The sequence below is a fragment of the Coregonus clupeaformis genome, chromosome 1, assembly GCF_020615455.1.
Source record: "Coregonus clupeaformis isolate EN_2021a chromosome 1, ASM2061545v1, whole genome shotgun sequence".
In the NCBI taxonomy this organism is placed as follows: domain Eukaryota; kingdom Metazoa; phylum Chordata; class Actinopteri; order Salmoniformes; family Salmonidae; genus Coregonus; species Coregonus clupeaformis.
The window spans coordinates 79,352,879-79,371,845 of NC_059192.1; the positions used below are offsets into that span (position 1 = coordinate 79,352,879).

At 45.3% G+C, this 18,967-nt stretch overlaps 1 protein-coding gene across 1 annotated transcript in view; it reads left to right on the forward strand.

Annotated features, from left to right (window-relative positions):
* The first annotated feature begins 2,094 nt into the window (after positions 1-2,094).
* Positions 2,095-18,967, forward strand: part of LOC121584038 (cartilage acidic protein 1-like) — a 71,097-nt gene continuing 54,224 nt past the window's right edge. Inside the window, exons 1-2 of the mRNA XM_045224970.1 lie at positions 2,095-2,158; positions 6,973-7,163. Coding sequence (XP_045080905.1) covers positions 2,153-2,158; positions 6,973-7,163 — 197 coding nt within the window. The 5' untranslated portion in view covers positions 2,095-2,152. The remainder of the gene's footprint in view (positions 2,159-6,972; positions 7,164-18,967) is intronic.

Below are 18,967 nucleotides of genomic sequence, written 5' to 3' on the forward strand. Positions count from 1 at the left end.
AAGAGCCTTCCCAATCTGTTGCCACAAATTTGGAAGCACAGAATTGTCTAGAATGTCATTGTATGCTGTAGTGTTAAGACTTCCCTTCACTGGAACTAAAAGGCCTAGCCCGAACCATGAAAAACAGCCCTAGAACATTATTCCTCGCCACCAAACTTTACAGTTGGCACTATGCATTCGGGCAGGTAGCGTTCTCCTGGCATCCGCCAAATCCAGATTTGTCCGTCGGACTGCCAGATGGTGAAGCGTGATTCCAATGGCGGCGAGCTTTACACCACTCCAGCCAACGCTTGGCATTGCACATGGTGCTCTTACACATGTGTGCGACTGCTCGGCCATGGAAACCCATTTAATGAAGCTCCTGACTAACAGTTATTGTGCTGACGTTGCTTCCAGAGGCAGTTTGGAACTCGGTAGTGAGTGTTGCAACCGAGGACAGATCATTTTTACACTCGCCGGTCTCGTTCTGTGAGCTTGTGTGGCCTATCACTTTGCGGCTGAGCCGTTGTCGCTCCTAGACGTTTCCACTTCACAATAACAGCACTTACAGTTGACCGGGCAGCTCTAGGAGGGCAGAAATTTTACGAAATTACTTGTTGGAAGGTGGCATCCTGTGACGGTGCCACGTGGAAAGTCACTGAGCTCTTCAGTAAGGCCATTCTACTGTCAATGTTTGTCTATGGAGATTGCAATGGCGGTGTGCTCGATTTTATACACCTGTCAGCAATGAGTTTGGCTGAAATAGCCGAATCCACTAATTTGAAGGGGTGTCCACATACTTTTGTATATATAGTGTATATAGGTTTACTAGGTTTATGACCTCAGAAGTTTGTGTGTTTAAGCGTCCCAACCTCACTGGCTTTAAATTATGGTGGGAGACGTCCTTGGAGAAGTGAACATCTCATTTCACTGGGGAGTGCATACAAACACACACACGCGCGCGAACATACATACACACACACACACACACACAATAAAACACACACAAATGCATGAGCAAACACAGACACACACACACACACACACACACAGAGAGAGACACACACACCACACATCTCATTTCGCTGGGGGTCTCAGGGAGGCTAGGTCATCAGAGCATGACCAGGGAATTATACAACTGCAGACCAGCAGCAATAAACCTGCAAATACACACACACACACACACACACACACACACGTGTGTGTGTGTGTGCGTGTTAGTCTGATCAGTGTCTGAGCAGCACCAACTCTATTCCAATCTCCTCACTTAACTCTCCGTAGATAAGTTGTGACTGCAGAGAGACTAGGATTGCTGAGTGTTATAACACCATTTGATGTAACATTATTTAGTTCAGTGGAGGGTACTGCCACTCTGAAGTACAAGCCTATGCCCTGTGCCAATGTTGTGTTTCTATTATTCTACCACAGTCAGTGATATTTTCCTTGCAAATTGAGAGCTGAGAGATTCTCTCATCCATAAAACCGATCCTGAGGTGGAATTGCTACTGCAGGTAACATATACAAAAATGCTACCATAATTTAGTGGCAATCTAGACAGACCAATAGCACCTGAGCTGCACAAAGTTTTGTAGCCTATATTTGAGTGGAAATAATTTTCACATGGATGTGTTTTTTCCTGCATTTGGATTATTGCCATTACATATGAGGGGCAGACAACATGCTTTGATTAGTGCAAACGGTTAACCTATAGCCTATATTTGGGTATATCAGATGTAAAGAGTAAAAAAGTCTCACAGATTCTGTTCACACGCGTGAATCATGATGATGATGAAATGTAAAGGCATTGAAGTATCCTCTTAGCCTCTGAACCGAATAACCATCGCATCTCCCAGTACCCGGTCCCCGCTGAAACTCATCTAATATTGTAATGAGCACCTGAGAAAATGTACACTCCACCCGCCCACGTCTCCCTTCCCGCACTATCCATTGGCTGCCTCCTAAAACTTCACGCAAGTGTCCGCCGATTGGCTTAAATCTGACACAAGTGATTTCATAAAGCTTTTATTTTCTAACTCAGGTAAAGGGATGAAGAAATCTGCTACCCAAGAGACAAGTGAAGTGGCTAGTCTCTACAAAATTCGCTGACTCGTCCCCTCTTTCTCTTTCTGGCGCTGGAGGAATAGCTGCTAATTGCGTCAGTGTGTCCCTGTGAATGCGAGTGAGTACCCTTGGTCTTTTGATAGTTCTGCGGCGGTAGGCTAGTGTCATAATGGGCCGGCGCGCAGACAGGATGCTCTGAGCGCGCCCGTAGAAAGTTTAGCTTGTCATCATTCAACACAGTGATATTCTGTTATATTCTATAATATGAGCGCATGGCCAGTGATGTGTTTATATGGGTTCTATTCTAAGCTTGTACAATACGTTTGTGGTAGTTAGGTAGGCTACTAGACTACAGTATAAAGTGGATACCCAAGTTAAAGGTTTGCAGGACTGGGTAGCCTACATACAATATGCTGTAATGTTCACTGATGCTCAATAGTTGCTGCAAAAATTTGTAATTTGTCTTTTTTATATATTTGATATAGGATAATAGTTGTTCCAAAGCTATTTGGAAGATAATCTATTATGTATTTTAAAGTAGTGTCTGTGCAGGCTAAGTCATTTGTATCTAGGCTAGAATGGATTTATTTATTGCAATAATTACATTAATTAATTAATTAATTAATTAATTAATGGTTGATGAAAGATAACATCTTATAACCCCTATCCTAACCCTCAAGTTAACCCTTACCCTAGCCCTAACCTTTACCCTTATTCTTAACCTAACCCTATCCTTAAACTTAACCTTAGCAAACAGTTGCATATCAACAGATAGTTTGTTGATAGTATGACCATCGGTAGAGCATCTACAAATGGACTATCCAAATAAAGTGTGACTCATTATTATTTTTCAGAGCTAATCAGTTATTAATAACTGTTCAGAGCTAATCAGATGTGATTGAATTGCAGTGAATTATTTAAATACATTAATAGTTTGTGCTGTGTCAAGTTGGACCTATTCTATTTGAGAGCAGTAAGAGTTGTAATTGGCCATCAGTATGATTGTATAAGTGCCTTGGCTCTGATTTGAAGATGGTGTGTGTGTGTGTGTGTGTGAGTGAGTGAGATGAGGGCTCTTGCTGCTGTTCACTGTTACGGAAAATCTCCTGATGAAGTAGCATTCATCTAAACTGTTGATTGGTCAGAATGATTATGACAAAGCTCAACTCAGTGTGTCTGGAACACTAGTTTTATAGTTTTAATTCACTGATGGTAGCTCTCTGTGTGGTCTGTGTGTGTGTCCGTGTGTGTGTGTGTGCGTGTGTGTGTGTGTGTGTGTGTGTGCGTGCGCGTGCGTTCATGCACCTGTGTGTGTGTATGTGTGTGCGTTCCCTGTAAGTGTGTGTGTGTGTGTTTGAGGGGTGCAGTGATGGTGTCCTTCACAGAGAGGAGCCTCCATACAGCATGTTGTGTAAGTGAAGATGCTGGTGCTGCATGGGGCTCTTTGTCGCAGTCTTATCAAGATTGGAGCACAGCTTGAACACTTGCTGATATTTGCATACTGTACTGTAATAGCCTCTTTATGGCCGTATAAATAAAGTCCAAAACATCTCACCACTTCAAACAACATCATCTTATTTCGTAATTGAGAGTGACATTCTATTGTATTACAACCCATTGAAGGAGAGAATTTGGTTATTTTCCATAAAGAAAGCAGGTTTAGGACTATATTTCTATATTTTTCACTGATGTCTGAGTTGATGGCTGTGTGAGAGTGGGTTTTGATTTAGTTGTCATATCAGTAACTGAGGTTACTCACAGCTCAAATACAACCATGATATATCATATATGACAAACATATTTCATATGAGTCATAGCTACATACTTTAGAACTTCCTAAACTCTTGTAGGGAGGGGTGTAGAGGACAATGTGATAAGGGACATCCCAGAGAGTGTAATGTGTTTTACTGCAGTGAGAGGTAGTTGAGACACAGGCAGGAGCCGCTCAGATCTGTCCTTGAGGTACAGTAGTACCTTAGAAGCCTAATGTACTAGCAGGGTCCCGTCCTGTCCTCTCCTCTTTTCTCCTGTTGTGAAAGAGCTGGACTGGTGAAAGCAAATACTTGGTAGACGTTTTGTTGTCCGATCAGTGCAGAGGAAGGAGAGATGAGGAGAAAGATACCTTTTTAGACTATTGAGATGAATGCAGTCCCAACTCTTGGATAAGTGCAAATTAAGAAAGGAGGGGATAGAGAGGATGCCACGTTAGACCATTGAGATGCAGCTGCTGTCTCATTGCAGCAGTAGAGCTTGTGTAAGACCTCTGTCTTGGTTTGGCACCAAGCTAGCTTGACAAAGGATATAACAATAATTGTAGTAGTGTAGGAGTATGCAGCATCGGGCAATTATTAATTGATCAATTCATGTATTTTGTTATTGTTTGTTTGTATTTAATTGGCCAACAGTGCACCTATAAAATATAACACATTTTCCTTCATATTTCGTGAAGTTATAGTTATTCAGTCAAAGTTCCATTACTCATCTATCCCTTCCTGTCCTCCCCTTTTATAATGTATCTCCTGCCCTCTTATCTAATACAGAGCATTAGCAGGCCTGTAAAACTGCCTGTATTTCTCAGACTCATCAGTCATTATGCTTGCGTCTAATGGGTAGAAACGGCCACATCTCTTCCCTTCTCCACCATTCATTAACCCAGAGGCGGTGAACGCAAGACTGTCTCTGCTGAACGCTACCCTCTTATCACTGTGCTGCCCACACACACACACACGGCCGAGGAGGCTGGTGGGAGGAACTATAGGAGGACGGGCTCATTGTAATGGCTGGAATGGAATGAATGGAACTGTATCAAACATATGGAAACCACATTTTTGACTCCGTTCCATTCATTTAATTCCAGCCATTTCAATGAGCCTGTCCTCTTATAGCTCCTCCCACCAGCCTCCTCTGACACACGGATGTACATATGGACGTGCACACACACACATACACACAGACATACACATGGATGCAAGCACAAACGCACACATGCATGCCGCACACACACACACACACACACACACACACACACACACACACACACACACACACACACACACACACACACAGCTTGCTATTACCCTACCCTGATGCTTGAGTGTGTGTGTGATGCCGTTTTATCTCAAATTGAATTGTTGAGGAGGATGTTAAAGAGCCATATATCACCCAGACAGAGGCAAAGCAAAACAGTGTGTGTGTGTAAGCACTAAGCAGTGAGTGAATCCACAGCACTAGGGAGCTGAGATGAGAATGGTTCTGTTGTATTACATTAGAACTGAGGGACTGTGATGATGGCTTATGGTTTTTATACAGTCAGTTGGTAAATCAAGTTGTCAGCTTTTAAAAGGCAATCAGGTTCAGTGTGTGGGAATGACCTTACAGTGGGAATGACCTTCCCCAGCGGTAAAAACTGGTTGCCATTTCGTCATTATGACATCATGATCAGGTTATATACTGGTTGTAGAAGACTGTTTTGTTATCGTCTTTTTAGTGGTCAGAATTCTTTTTTTATAAAGACATGACGAGAACATTGCAACCAACGAGCAGAATGTAGTGCTGTGCTACGAATTACAGCCCACAATAATAAACTAGCAGATCAGCTGATCTCTCGTTGTTACCGTATGAAGTCATTATGATACCAGACAGCTGCTTCTAGGTTCTCTACTCCCACCCACAATGAAATATCGACCAATCAGGAGCATCGGAAACCATGGCTGAAGAATGTAAAGAAAATAATAGAGTATAAGAATATAAAAGTAGGAGGCCATATATTTCATTCAAAAGTTTCACCTTAAATGGCAAAAAAATATATAATATATGCCATTTGAAATAACTTAATTAGCCTAAATGTTAATTAGATTAAACAAATATAACTGAATCACGATTGACTTAACTTAGTTACACATTTCAAATATGGACAGATCTTGATAAGAAATGGCCATACCAGACAATTTTATTTTAAAGACAGTTGTATTTAATCGACTGCATGAATTGGAAACAAATCAAATAATAAGAGTACAGTACACCAACATAAGTTTTCCATTCATACATAAATTGCCACAGTAGAGTTGCTGTGGTAAACAACGAAATACTTTATTTCAGTTGTACAGAATGATTGTCATATAGTCTGGTCAAAAAGTAGGACTAAGTTGTTCCAATGATAATACCCACCAGAGGGCGAATATACAATACCAGTCAAAAGTTTGGACACACCTACTCATTCAAGGGTTTTTCTTTATTTTTACTATTTTCTACATTGTAGAATAATAGTGAAGACATCAAAACTATGAAATAACACATATGGAATCATGTAGGAACCAAAATGAAAATATATTATATATTTGAGATTCTTCAAAGTAGACATCCTTTACCTTGATGACAGCTTTGCACACTCTTGGCATTCTCTCAACCAGCTTCATGAGGTAGTCACCTGAATGCATTTCAATTAACAGCTGTGCCTTGTTAAAAGTTAATTTGAGGAACTTAATGCGTTTGAGCCAATCAGTTGTGTTGTGACAAGGTAGGGTTGGTATACAGAAGATAGCTTTATTTGGTATTTGGTCGAATTGCTGCAAAGAAATCACTACTAAAGGACACCAATAAGAAGAAGAGACTTGCTTGGGCCAAGAAACACGATCAATGGACGTTAGACCAGTGGAAATCTGTCCTTTGGTCTGATGAGTTTAACACTTTTTGCTTACTACATGATTCCATATGTGTTATTTCATAGTTTTGATGTCTTCACTATTATTCTACAATGTAGGAAAATAGTAAAAATAAAGAAAAACCCTTGAATGAGTAGGTGTGTCCAAACTTTTGACTGGTACTGTATCTTCAAAGACTTCCGGAATCGGAAGGGAATATGCAAAAAATTCAGAATTATCCAACCAGGATTTCCAGAAAACTTTGGAATTAAGGTTGTGATTCTGTCTACAGGTGATGATGTTCCTCTGGGTGTTCATATTCCTCCCTGTCCTCTCTGCGGCCCAACGGTCAGAGCCCATGTTCTCAGCGGTCACAGAGACCATGCTTCCTCCGGACTATGACAACAACCCCACCCAGCTCAACTACGGAGTGGCTGTCACCGACGTAGACAACGATGGAGACCTGGAGATGTTTGTAGCCGGGTGAGTGAGTGACATGGTCGTCAGAACTAATCAGAACTAGTCCAAATTGGTCAGAACCAGTCAGAATGTGTCAGAACCTGTGACATAGGAAACAGTGGATGATCTGGATATGTTCAGAGCCGGGTGAGTAAGTTAGAAGGCCTCAGAACCAGTCAAAATAACTTAGAAGAACCAGTCTGGAGATGTTCATAGCCGGGTGAGTAAGTTAGAAGATCTCAGAACAGTTAAAAGACCTTAGAAGAACCTGTCAAAACCAGTCAGTGGTTTTGAGTGAGTGATCTAGAAATGTTAGTGAGGAAATAACATAGGATGATCTGGAGATGTCCATAGCCGGTTAAGTGAGTGAGTCAGACGACGAGGCCCTCAAAATCAGTCAGAACTAGTCAGAAGTAGTTAGAACCAGGCAGAACTAGTCACTAGTATCCAAATGTGATCTTTAAAATCAAATCAAATCAAATCAAATTGTATTGGTCACATGCGCCGAATACAACAGGTGCAGACATTACAGTGAAATGCTTACTTACAGCCCTTAACCAACAGTGCATTTATTTTTAACAAAAAAAGTAAAAATAAAACAACAACAAAAAAAGTGTTGAGAAAAAAAAGAGCAGAAGTAAAATAAAGTGACAGTAGGGAGGCTATATATACAGGGGGGTACCGTTGCAGAGTCAATGTGCGTGGGCACCGGCTAGTTGAGGTAGTTGAGGTAATATGTACATGTGGGTAGAGTTAAAGTGACTATGCATAAATAATTAACAGAGTAGCAGCAGCGTAAAAAGGATGGGGTGGGGGGGCAGTGCAAATAGTCCGGGTAGCCATGATTAGCTGTTCAGGAGTCTTATGGCTTGGGGGTAGAAGCTGTGTTGAGAAGTCTTTTGGACCTAGACTTGGCACTCCGGTACCGCTTGCCGTGCGGTAGCAGAGAGAACAGTCTATGACTAGGGTGGCTGGAGTCTTTGACAATTTTGAGGGCCTTCCTCTGACACCGCCTGGTATAGAGGTCCTGGATGGCAGGAAGCTTGGCCCCAGTGATGTACTGGGCCGTACGCACTACCCTCTGTAGTGCCTTGCGGTCGGAGGCCAAGCAGTTGCCATACCAGGCGGTGATGCAACCAGTCAGGATGCTCTCGATGGTGCAGCTGTAGAATTTTTTGAGGATCTGAGGATCTTTACTGAGATAAACTGACAAAGATCATATTAGTCATAACCAGAGCCATATACAGTATATAGAGAGTTCGGCCAGGTGTTTAGAACGACTGCCATGATAGCGCCTTTATTCTCAAAATGTTTGTGATGTAACAATACGAGAGCTCCTCCGACAATTCCCTATGAAATAACCCGCTGTAAACAAGCAAAACAGACACTTCTATTGATTAGCATTTGGGATAACGTGTATCCAAGTCTGTACTGTTGTTGTGTAAACAAATTGCATATATGCTTTCACTGGACATCTTCATAGGTTTTGAAAACGATTCGAAATAAATAAACAACAACATGGAAGCGTCAATTATTGAGAAAGTGGCAATCTCGAAACGTTCAGACAGAATCCGCATTGGCCCAACTCTCTACATATATGACTCTGGTCAAAACTGTTCGAAAACAGCCTATTCAATATGCTCTCAATTATGTTAAACCTTGTTACATTTATTACTGCTTCAAGAAAATCCACAAGGGCATGTTTTATAGAAAATTCACAGGGTGGCCAAAATGACATCAACCTTTATGTAACATTACAGAAACAAACCTAAAACAACCTCTATTTCTGTTTAAATTCACTCCTGCCTCAAGAAAATCCACCATGACATGTTTTAACAGTAAATGAAACACAAGGTGGTACTATCACAAATTATGTCTATTACAGATAATTACGTAACAAAATGCCTCCTCTGTTAAACAATGTGAAATCCCATTCTGTTTCAAGAGGAAAATTGACTCGTTCTCACAGTAACAGCAGAATCAGGGAGTTTAAAGCAGAAAATCGCTTTCTTCCATTTATGGACCTAAGAGACAATTACAGTGATTCCAAGACAAGATAGTGATCTCTCCAATAACCCAAACAAGGAGGGAAAAATGGAAAGTGATCTGTCGTTCGCTGAACTTAAGGATGAGCGAAAAGTTAAAATAGGTCCTTACCTTAATGTAAGAGCAAGAGCTATCTTTACTTCACTGAACTAAACGTAGATGAAAGGGGGAAAGGGATCTGTCATTTCTGACCAAGAGGACAAGATTGAGGGTAGAAAGTGTTCTGTCGCTCACTGAGCTAAATGTACAAGAAAAGGGGGGAAGAGATCTGTCATTTTCTGAGCTAATGGAAGAGAGAGAAGAACAAAGATGAAAAAGAAAGTGTTTTAAGGATGAGAGTGTATAAGGGTGTCCAGAGGCTTCGACGAGTGGTGCTCATGAGAACAGAAAATGTTGGACAGAGCTACACTGATAGAAGGGGTTTGGTGAGACTGCAGCAGACAAGAGAGTGGAGGGAGAGGCAGAGACAGGGATGGTGAAATTAAGCACTGTCATCCCGTGTGGCATCTAGCTGAAGTTAAGTGATTGGAAGTTCAATAAGAAGTAGCCCTTTATTCTTAAAAACAAGATGATTTGGCATCAAACCCTTCATCAGGGCAGGCTGATGACCTTCACATTGTCTGAAGATCTCCTTCTCTTCTCCTTTATTCATTATCTATGTCTTTTTTCTAGCTTTAACAGTTCTAATTTGGCACCAGGTGCTAATCTTTTCTAAAGGGAACATTGAGGACAAAATATAAAATAATGGTGAGAATTTTTTTAAAAATAAAAGTAAATTGTAAATTAACATAGTTTCATGTTTTAGCTTTTATTTTTTGGTGTTTTAACCTCGCTGAAAAAACCTGACCCTTTAGTAGTAAACCTGCCCCTCAGACATAAAACAATGGGGCATAGCCTACTGTATACATGTATATACAGTGAGGGAAAAAAGTATTTGATCCCCTGTTGATTTTGTATGTTTGCCCACTGACAAAGAAATGATCAGTCTATAATTTTAATGGTAGGTTTATTTGAACAGTGAGAGACAGAATAAAATAAAATAAATCAAGAAAAACGCATGTCAAAAATGTTATAAATTGATTTGCATTTTAATGAGGGAAATAAGTATTTGACCCCCTCTCAATCAGAACGATTTCTGGCTCCCAGGTGTCTTATACAGGTAACGAGCTGAGATTAGGAGCACACTCTTAAAGGGAGTGCTCCTAATCTCAGCTTGTTACCTGTATAAAAGACACCTGTCCACAGAAGCAATCAATCAATCAGATTCCAAACTCTCCACCATGGCCAAGACCAAAGAGCTCTCCAAGGATGTCAGGGACAATATTGTAGACCTACACAAGGCTGGAATGGGCTACAAGACCATCGCCAAGCAGCTTGGTGAGAAGGTGACAACAGGTGGTGCGATTATTCGCAAATGGAAGAAACACAAAAGAACTGTAAATCTCCCTCGGCCTGGGGCTCCATGCAAGATCTCACCTTGTGGAGTTGCAATGATCATGAGAACGGTGAGGAATCAGCCCAGAACTACGCGGGAGGATCTTGTCAATGATCTCAAGGCAGCTGGGACCATAGTCACCAAGAATACAATTGGTAACACACTACGCCGTGAAGAACTGAAATCCTGCAGTGCCCACAAGGTCCCCCTGCTCAAGAAAGCACATATACAGGGCCGTCTGAAGTTTGCCAATGAACATCTGAATGATTCAGAGGAGAACTGGGTGAAAGTGTTGTGGTCAGATGAGACCACAATGGAGCTCTTTGGCATCAACTCAACTCGCTGTGTTTGGAGGAGGAGGAATGCTGCCTATGACCCCAAGAACACCATCCCCACCGTCAAACATGGAGGTGGAAACATTATGCTTTGGGGGTGTTTTTCTGCTAAGGGGACAGGACAACTTCACTGCATCAAAGGGACGATGGACGGGGCCATGTACCGTCAAATCTTAGGTGAGAACCTCCTTCCCTCAGCCAGGGCATTGAAAATGGGTCGTGGATGGGTATTTCAGCATGACAATGACCCAAAACACACAGCCAAGGCAACAAAGGAGTGACTCAAGAAGAAGCACATTAAGGTCCTGGAGTGGCCTAGCCAGTCTCCAGACCTTAATCCCATAGAAAATCTGTGGAGGGAGCTGAAGGTTCGAGTTGCCAAACGTCAGCCTCGAAACCTTAATGACTTGGAGAAGATCTGCAAAGAGGAGTGGGACAAAATCCCTCCTGAGATGTGTGCAAACCTGGTGGCAAACTACAAGAAACGTCTGACCTCTGTGATTGCCAACAAGAGTTTTGCCACCAAGTCATGTTTTGCAGAGGGGTCAAATACTTATTTCCCTAATTAAAATGCAAATCAATTTACAAAATTTTCTACATTAGTTTTTCTGGATTTTGTTGTTGTTATTCTGTCTCTCACTGTTCATATAAACCTACCATTAAAATTATAGACTGATCATGTCTTTGTCAGTGGGCAAACGTACAAAATCAGCAGGGGATCGAAAACTTTTTTCCCTCACTGTATTTGAGCAGCATTATTATTCCATAGACACATATTTTTACATAGTTCAGTCTCTTGTGAAAGACAAATCATCTCAACCTCTCTCCCCAGAACCAAATCTCACGCAATGTTTGGTTCTGTGTTGCCGAGATGAGACACAGTTAAGTGTATGTCTGTGATCCGTAGAACACATCTGTAGTTAAGGTATGAGACAAGTCTTCAGTGAAGTCCTGAGGTCAGATAAGGGAATGTGCTATCTGGGACTCTTGGGATGTCCCTACCCAATTGAAGTTGACATTTTAAAATGTTTAAAGTAAGGGTCATGGTTATGGTTAAGGGTGTTAGGTTCTAAATGAACCGAGTAAAAAACTTGCGGACGATTAGTAAAGCTCAAACCAAGTTTATTCACCCAAAGGGTGAGCAGCTGAACAGATAAAAACATGTTTCCACCAGCACAAATATACCGTGGGGAGAACAAGTATTTGATACACTGCCGATTTTGCAGGTTTTCCTACTTACAAAGTATGTAGAGGTCTGTCATTTTTATCATAGGTACACTTCAACTGTGAGAGACGGAATCTAAAACAAAAATCCAGAAAATCATATTGTATGATTTTTAAGTAATTAATTTGCATTTTATTGCATATAATAAGTATTTGATCACCTACCAACCAGTAAGAATTCCGGCTCTCACAGACCTTTAAGAAGCCCTCCTGTTCTCCACTCATTACCTGTATTAACTGCACCTGTTTGAACTCGTTACCTGTATAAAAGACACCTGTCCACACACTCAATCAAACAGACTCCAACCTCTCCACAATGGCCAAGACCAGAGAGCTGTGTAAGGACATCAGGGATAAAATTGTAGACCTGCACAAGGCTGGGATGGGCTACAGGACAATAGGCAAGGAGCTTGGTGAGAAGGCAACAACTGTTGGCGCAATTATTAGAAAATGGAAGAAGTTCAAGATGACGGTCAATCAACCTCGGTCTGGGGCTCCATGCAAGATCTCACCTCGTGGGGCATCAATGATCATGAGGAAGGTAAGGGATCAGCCCAGAACTACACGGCAGGACCTGGTCAATGACCTGAAGAGAGCTGGGACCACAGTCTCAAAGAAAACCATTAGTAACACACTACGCCGTCATGGATAAAAATCCTGCAGCACACGCGAGGTCCCCCTGCTCAAGCCAGCGCATGGCCAGGCCCGTCTGAAGTTTGCCAATGACCATCTGGATGATCCAGAGGAGGAATGGGAGAAGGTCATGTGGTCTGATGAGACAAAAATAGAGCTTTTTGGTCTAAACTGCACTCGCCGTGTTTGGAGGAAGAAGAAGGATGAGTACAACCCCAAGAACACCATCCCAACCGTGAAGCATGGAGGTGGAAACATCATTCTTTGGGGATGCTTTTCTGCATAGGGGACAGGACGACTGCACCGTATTGAGGGGAGGATGGATGGGGCCATGTATCGCGAGATCTTGGCCAACAACCTCCTTCCCTCAGTAAGAGCATTGAAGATGGGTCGTGGCTGGGTCTTCCAGCATGACAACATCCCGAAACACACAGCCAGGGCAACTAAGGAGTGGCTCCGTAAGAAGCATCTCAAGGTCCTGGAGTGGCCTAGCCAGTCTCCAGACCTGAACCCAATAGAAAATCTTTGGAGGGAGCTAAAAGTCCGTATTGCCCAGCAACAGCCCCGAAACCTGAAGGATCTGGAGAAGGTCTGTATGGAGGAGTGGGCCAAAATCCCTGTTGCAGTGTGTGCAAACCTGGTCAAGACCTACAGGAAACGTATGATCTCTGTAATTGCAAACAAAGGTTTCTGTACCAAATATTAAGTTCCGCTTTTCTGATGTATCAAATACTTATGTCATGCAATAAAATGCAAATGAATAACTTAAAAATCATACAATGTGATTTTCTGGATTTTTGTTTTAGATTCCATCTCTCACAGTTGAAGTGTACCTATGATAAAAAGTACAGACCTCTACATGCTTTGTAAGTAGGAAAATCTGCAAAATCGGCAGTGTATCAAATACTTGTTCTCCCCACTGTATATACTCCAATTTAGGTGAACTCCTCCTTCCCTCTAAACATTACATGGTTATTGCTAGGCAGGAAGTTAAGTGATGCAGGTAGTAAACTGTTCCTTCTCCCTTAATCTGACCTGACCTGACCTCGCCCCCCATTCCTCACTAAACCACATCTCTCCACCTTTATCAGTGACTGCAACCATGTGATTGCCTTTCCTTTGCTCAGTACATTCCAAGCTTAATTGCCTCCACCATATAAAATCAAATCAAATGTATTGGTCACATACAAATGGTTAGCAGATGTTATTGCGAGTGTAGTGAAATGCTTGTGGTCTAGTTCCGACAGTGCAGTAATATCTAGCAAGTAATAACTAACAGTTCCACAACTAATATCTAATACACACAAATCTAAGTAAAGGAATGGAATAAGAATATATAAATATTTGGATGAGCAATGCAATGGTCAGAGCGGCATAGGCTAAGATGCAATAGATAGTATAGAGTACAGTATATACACTGCTCAAAAAAATAAAGGGAACACTTAAACAACACATTGTAATTCCAAGTCAATCACACTTCTGTGAAATCAAACTGTCCACTTAGGAAGCAAAACTGATTGACAATAAATGTCACATGTGTCAGGGTATCTGATGCGGATGTGGTGCGGAATCAAGTGCAGGACACAGGAGCTAAGTCAAACCAGTCTTTACTTGAAAAGACAAAATAACAAACGGGTCTAACCAACCCGGAGGCGAACAATACGCAACAGTGCGTAAAACACAAAACCGACTGCGCACGAAAACAACAGTGCGACGGTACACACTAGCGACTGGCAAAAAGTGAACAGCACCAACAGACAGGTGAAACCAATTACACACAACACATGACAGAAACAACGAGAACTTATAGGACACATAATCAACACTAAACATGAACAGGTGTACCAAACAGACCAAACCCAACAAACATCGAAAACAAAGAACTGTGGCAGCTAGTACTCCGGAGACGACGACCGCCGAAGCCTGCCCGAACAAGGAGGAGGAGCAGCCTCGGCCGAAACCGTGACAGTACCCCCCCCTTGATGCGCGGCTCCAGCCGTGCGCCGACCCCGGCCTCAAGGACAACCAGGAGGACGCGGAGCAGGGCGCGTGGGATGACCACGATGGAACTCAGTCAGAAGAGACGGGTCTAAGATGTCCCTCCTCGGCACCCAGCACCGCTCCTCCGGGCCGTACCCCTCCCACTCCACGAGATATTGGAGACCCCCCATCCGACGTCTCGAATCCAAGATGGACCGCACGGTGTACGCCGGTGCCCCCTCGATGTCCAATGGGGCGGAGGAGTCTCTCTGATCTCATCTTCCTGGAGTGGACCAGCTACCACCGGCCTGAGAAGAGACACATGGAACGAGGGGTTAATACGATAGTCACTAGGCAGTTGTAATCTGTAACACACCTCGTTCAATCTTCTCAGGACTTTAAACGGCCCCACAAACCGCCGACCCAGTTTCCGGCAGGGCAGGCAGAAGGGCAGGTTTCTGGTAGAGAGCCAGACTCGATCACCAGGTGCGTACACCGGCCCCTCACTGCGGTGGAGATCGGCGCTCGCCTTCTGACGACGGATGGCCCGCTGCAGATGGACGTGTGCAGCGTTCCACGTCTCCACCGAGCGCCGCACCCACTCATCCACCGCAGGAGCCTCGATCTGGCTCTGCTGCCATGGTGCCAGAACCGGCTGGTAACCTAACACACATTGGAAAGGGGTTAGGTTAGTTGAGGAGTGGCGTAGGGAATTCTGGGCCATTTCTGCCCAAGGAACATACCGTGCCCACTCCTCCGGCCGGCCCTGGCAGTATGATCTAAGAAACCTACCCACATCCTGGTTCACGCGTTCCACCTGCCCATTACTCTCTGGATGGTAACCCGAGGTAAGGCTCACCGAGACCCCCAAACGCTCCATAAATGCTCTCCAGACTCTGGAGGTGAACTGGGGACCTCGATCAGACACAATATCCTCGGGTACCCCGTAGTGCCGGAAAACGTGGGTGAATAGAGCTTCGGCGGTCTGTAGGGCAGTAGGAAGGCCCGGCATAGGGCGCAAACGACAGGCCTTAGAGAACCGGTCCACAACGACCAGTATAGTGGTATTCCCCTGCGAGGGGGGAAGGTCAGTGATGAAGTCCACCGAGAGGTGAGACCATGGTCATTGTGGAACGGGCAGGGGTTGTAACTTACCCCTAGGCAGATGTCTAGGCGCCTTACACTGGGCGCACACCGAGCAGGAGGAGACATAAACCCTCACATCCCTGGCTAACGTGGGCCACCAGTACTTAGCACTAAGACAGTGCACTGTCCGGCCAATACCAGGATGTCCAGAGGAGGGTGACGTGTGAGCCCAATAAATGAGTCGATCCCGAACCTCGAGCGGAACGTACGTCCGACCCACAGGACACTGTGGAGGGCTAGGGTCGGTACGCAACGCCCGCTCGATTTCAGCATCGACCTCCCACACAACCGGTGCCACTAGACAAGACTCCGGTAGTATGGAAGTGGGCTCAACGGACCTCTCCTCTGTGTCATACCGCCGGGACAGGGCGTCTGCCTTACCGTTCTGGGACCCAGGGATGTACGTGATTTTAAATACGAACCTGGCTAGAAACATGTTCCACCGAGCCTGGCGAGGGTTCAGTCTCCTAGCTGCCCGGATGTACTCCAGGTTCCGATGGTCAGTCAAAATGAGGAAAGGGTGTTGAGCCCCCTCAAGCCAATGCCTCCACACCTTTAGGGCCTGTACCACGGCTAACAGCTCCCTGTCCCCTACGTCATAATTCCGCTCCGCCGGGCTGAGCTTTTTTGAGTAAAAAGCACAGGGGCGGAGTTTAGGTGGCGTGCCGGACCGTTGAGATAGAACGGCCCCTATACCGGCCTCAGACGCGTCCACCTCTACCTGAAATGGTAAGGCGGGATCCGGATGCGCCAGCACCGGAGCCGAAGTAAACAGGCCCTTCATTTTCCCAAAAGCCCTGTCCGCCTAAGCTGACCACTGCAAGCGCACCGGACACCCCTTCAGAATATACGTGATGGGAGCTGCCACCTGTCCAAAACCCCGGATAAACCTCCGGTAGTAATTCGCAAAGCCCAAGAACTGCTGCACCTCTTTAACAGTGGTTGGGGTTTGCCAATTACGCACGGCTGACACACGGTCCACCTCCATCTTCACCCCTGACGCGGACAACCGATAACCCAAAAAGGAGACAGACTCCTGGAAAAACAGACATTTCTCTGCCTTGACATACAGGTCGTGCTCCAACAGCCTCCTCAACACTCGACGCACCAGGGCTACATGCTCGGCTCGGGTAGAAGAGTACACCAGAATGTCATCAATGTACACGACCACACCTTGCCCCTGCATGTCCCGGAAGATCTCATCCATGAAGGATTGGAAGACTGAAGGAGCATTCATCAACCCGTATGGCATGACGAGATACTCGTAATGACCCGAGGTGGTACTAAAGGCTGTTTTCCATTCATCGCCCTCCCTAATGCGCAACAAGTTATATGCACTCCTGAGATCCAGTTTTGTGAAGAAACGCGCTCCGTGCAATGATTCCGTCATAGTCGCAATCAGAGGGAGTGGATAACTGTATTTCACAGTAATCTGATTGAGACCACGGTAATCAATGCACGGGCGCAACCCTCCATCCTTTTTCTTCACAAAAAAGAAGCTTGAGGACGCAGGGGAAGTGGAGGGCCGTATGTATCCCTGTCTCAAAGATTCGGCTATGTAAGTCTCCATAGCCCTTTTATCCTCTTGAGACAAAGGATACACGTGGCTCCGCGGGAGCGCTGCTCCTGCCTGGAGGTCTATCGCACAATCCTCCTGTCTGTGAGGAGGCAACTGCGTCGCCCTCGATTTACTGAACACAAGTGCCAAATCCCCATATTCAGGGGGAATGTGCAATGCGGGCACTTGGTTTGGACTTTCCACCGAGGTCGCCCCCACGGAAACACCCAGACATCGCCCCTCACACTGAGCAGACCACTCCTTGAGAGCCCTCTGTTGCCACGAAATGGAAGGGTTATGGGTACTTAACCAGGAGAGTACGCAGGAGAGTCGATCAGATATAGCTGAATAGTCTCCTCATGACCCCCCTGCGTACACATCTTAAGTGGTGCTGTGACCTCCCTAATCAACCCCGAACCCAACGGGCGGCTATCTAATGCATGAACGGGAAATGGAGCGTCAACAGGAAGGAGGGGAATCCCTAAATCTAAACAAAATTTCCGATCAACAAAATTCCCAGCTGCGCCTGAATCTACTAGCGCCTTATGCCGGGAATGAGGTGCAACCTGTGGAAAACTTACAGGTATACAAACATGCACAACAGAGAGCTCTGGGTAATGGGGCGTCTACTCACCTGGGATGGCTCCCCAGTGCGTGGCCTGTTGTCCCCTCCTCCTGGAGACCCTCCCCAGCACCTGGCCGCAGTGTGCCCTCCACGGCCACAATTGGTGCAGGGGACAGCCTCCCTCGGGCTCCTTCTCCTCCTCTCTCTAGCGCCAGCACCCCCGAGCTCCATAGGGCTCGGCTCGGAGGTGCTGGAGGATGGAATGGACGGACCCCACTCGGGACGTCCACGGGTGGCCAGCAGGGTGTCAAGACGGATGGACATGTCGACCAACTGGTCGAACGTGAGGTTGGTGTCCCTGCAAGCCAACTCACGTTGGACGTCCTCCCGTAGACTACATCGAAAGTGATCGATGAGGGCCCGTTCATTCCACCCTGCATCTGCCGCTAGAGTCCGGAACTCCAGTGCGAACTCCTGTGCGCTCCTCCTCCCCTGTCGGAGGTAGAATAGACGCTCCCCCGCCGCTTTCCCCTCAGGTGGATGGTCGAACACGGCCCTGAAGCGACGGGAGAACTCCGCATAGGAGATGGTGGTGGCGTCTATCCTCCTCCATTCGGCGTTGGCCCATTCCAACGCCTTGCCTGTGAGACAGGAGATGAGGGCGGAAACGCTCTCGTGTCCCGAGGGCACCGGGTGTACAGTGGCCAGGTAGAGCTCCACCTGCAGGAGGAACCCCTGACACCCGGCAGCCGTGCCGTCATACGCCCTCGGGAGCGAGAGCCGAATCCCACTGGGTTCCGGACCTTGGACGGGCGGACCGACCGATGGTGATGGTGTGATAGGTGGGGGTGTGGGTACCCCTCTGGACTCCCATCTGTGTAAGGTGTTGATGACGTCCTGCAGAGC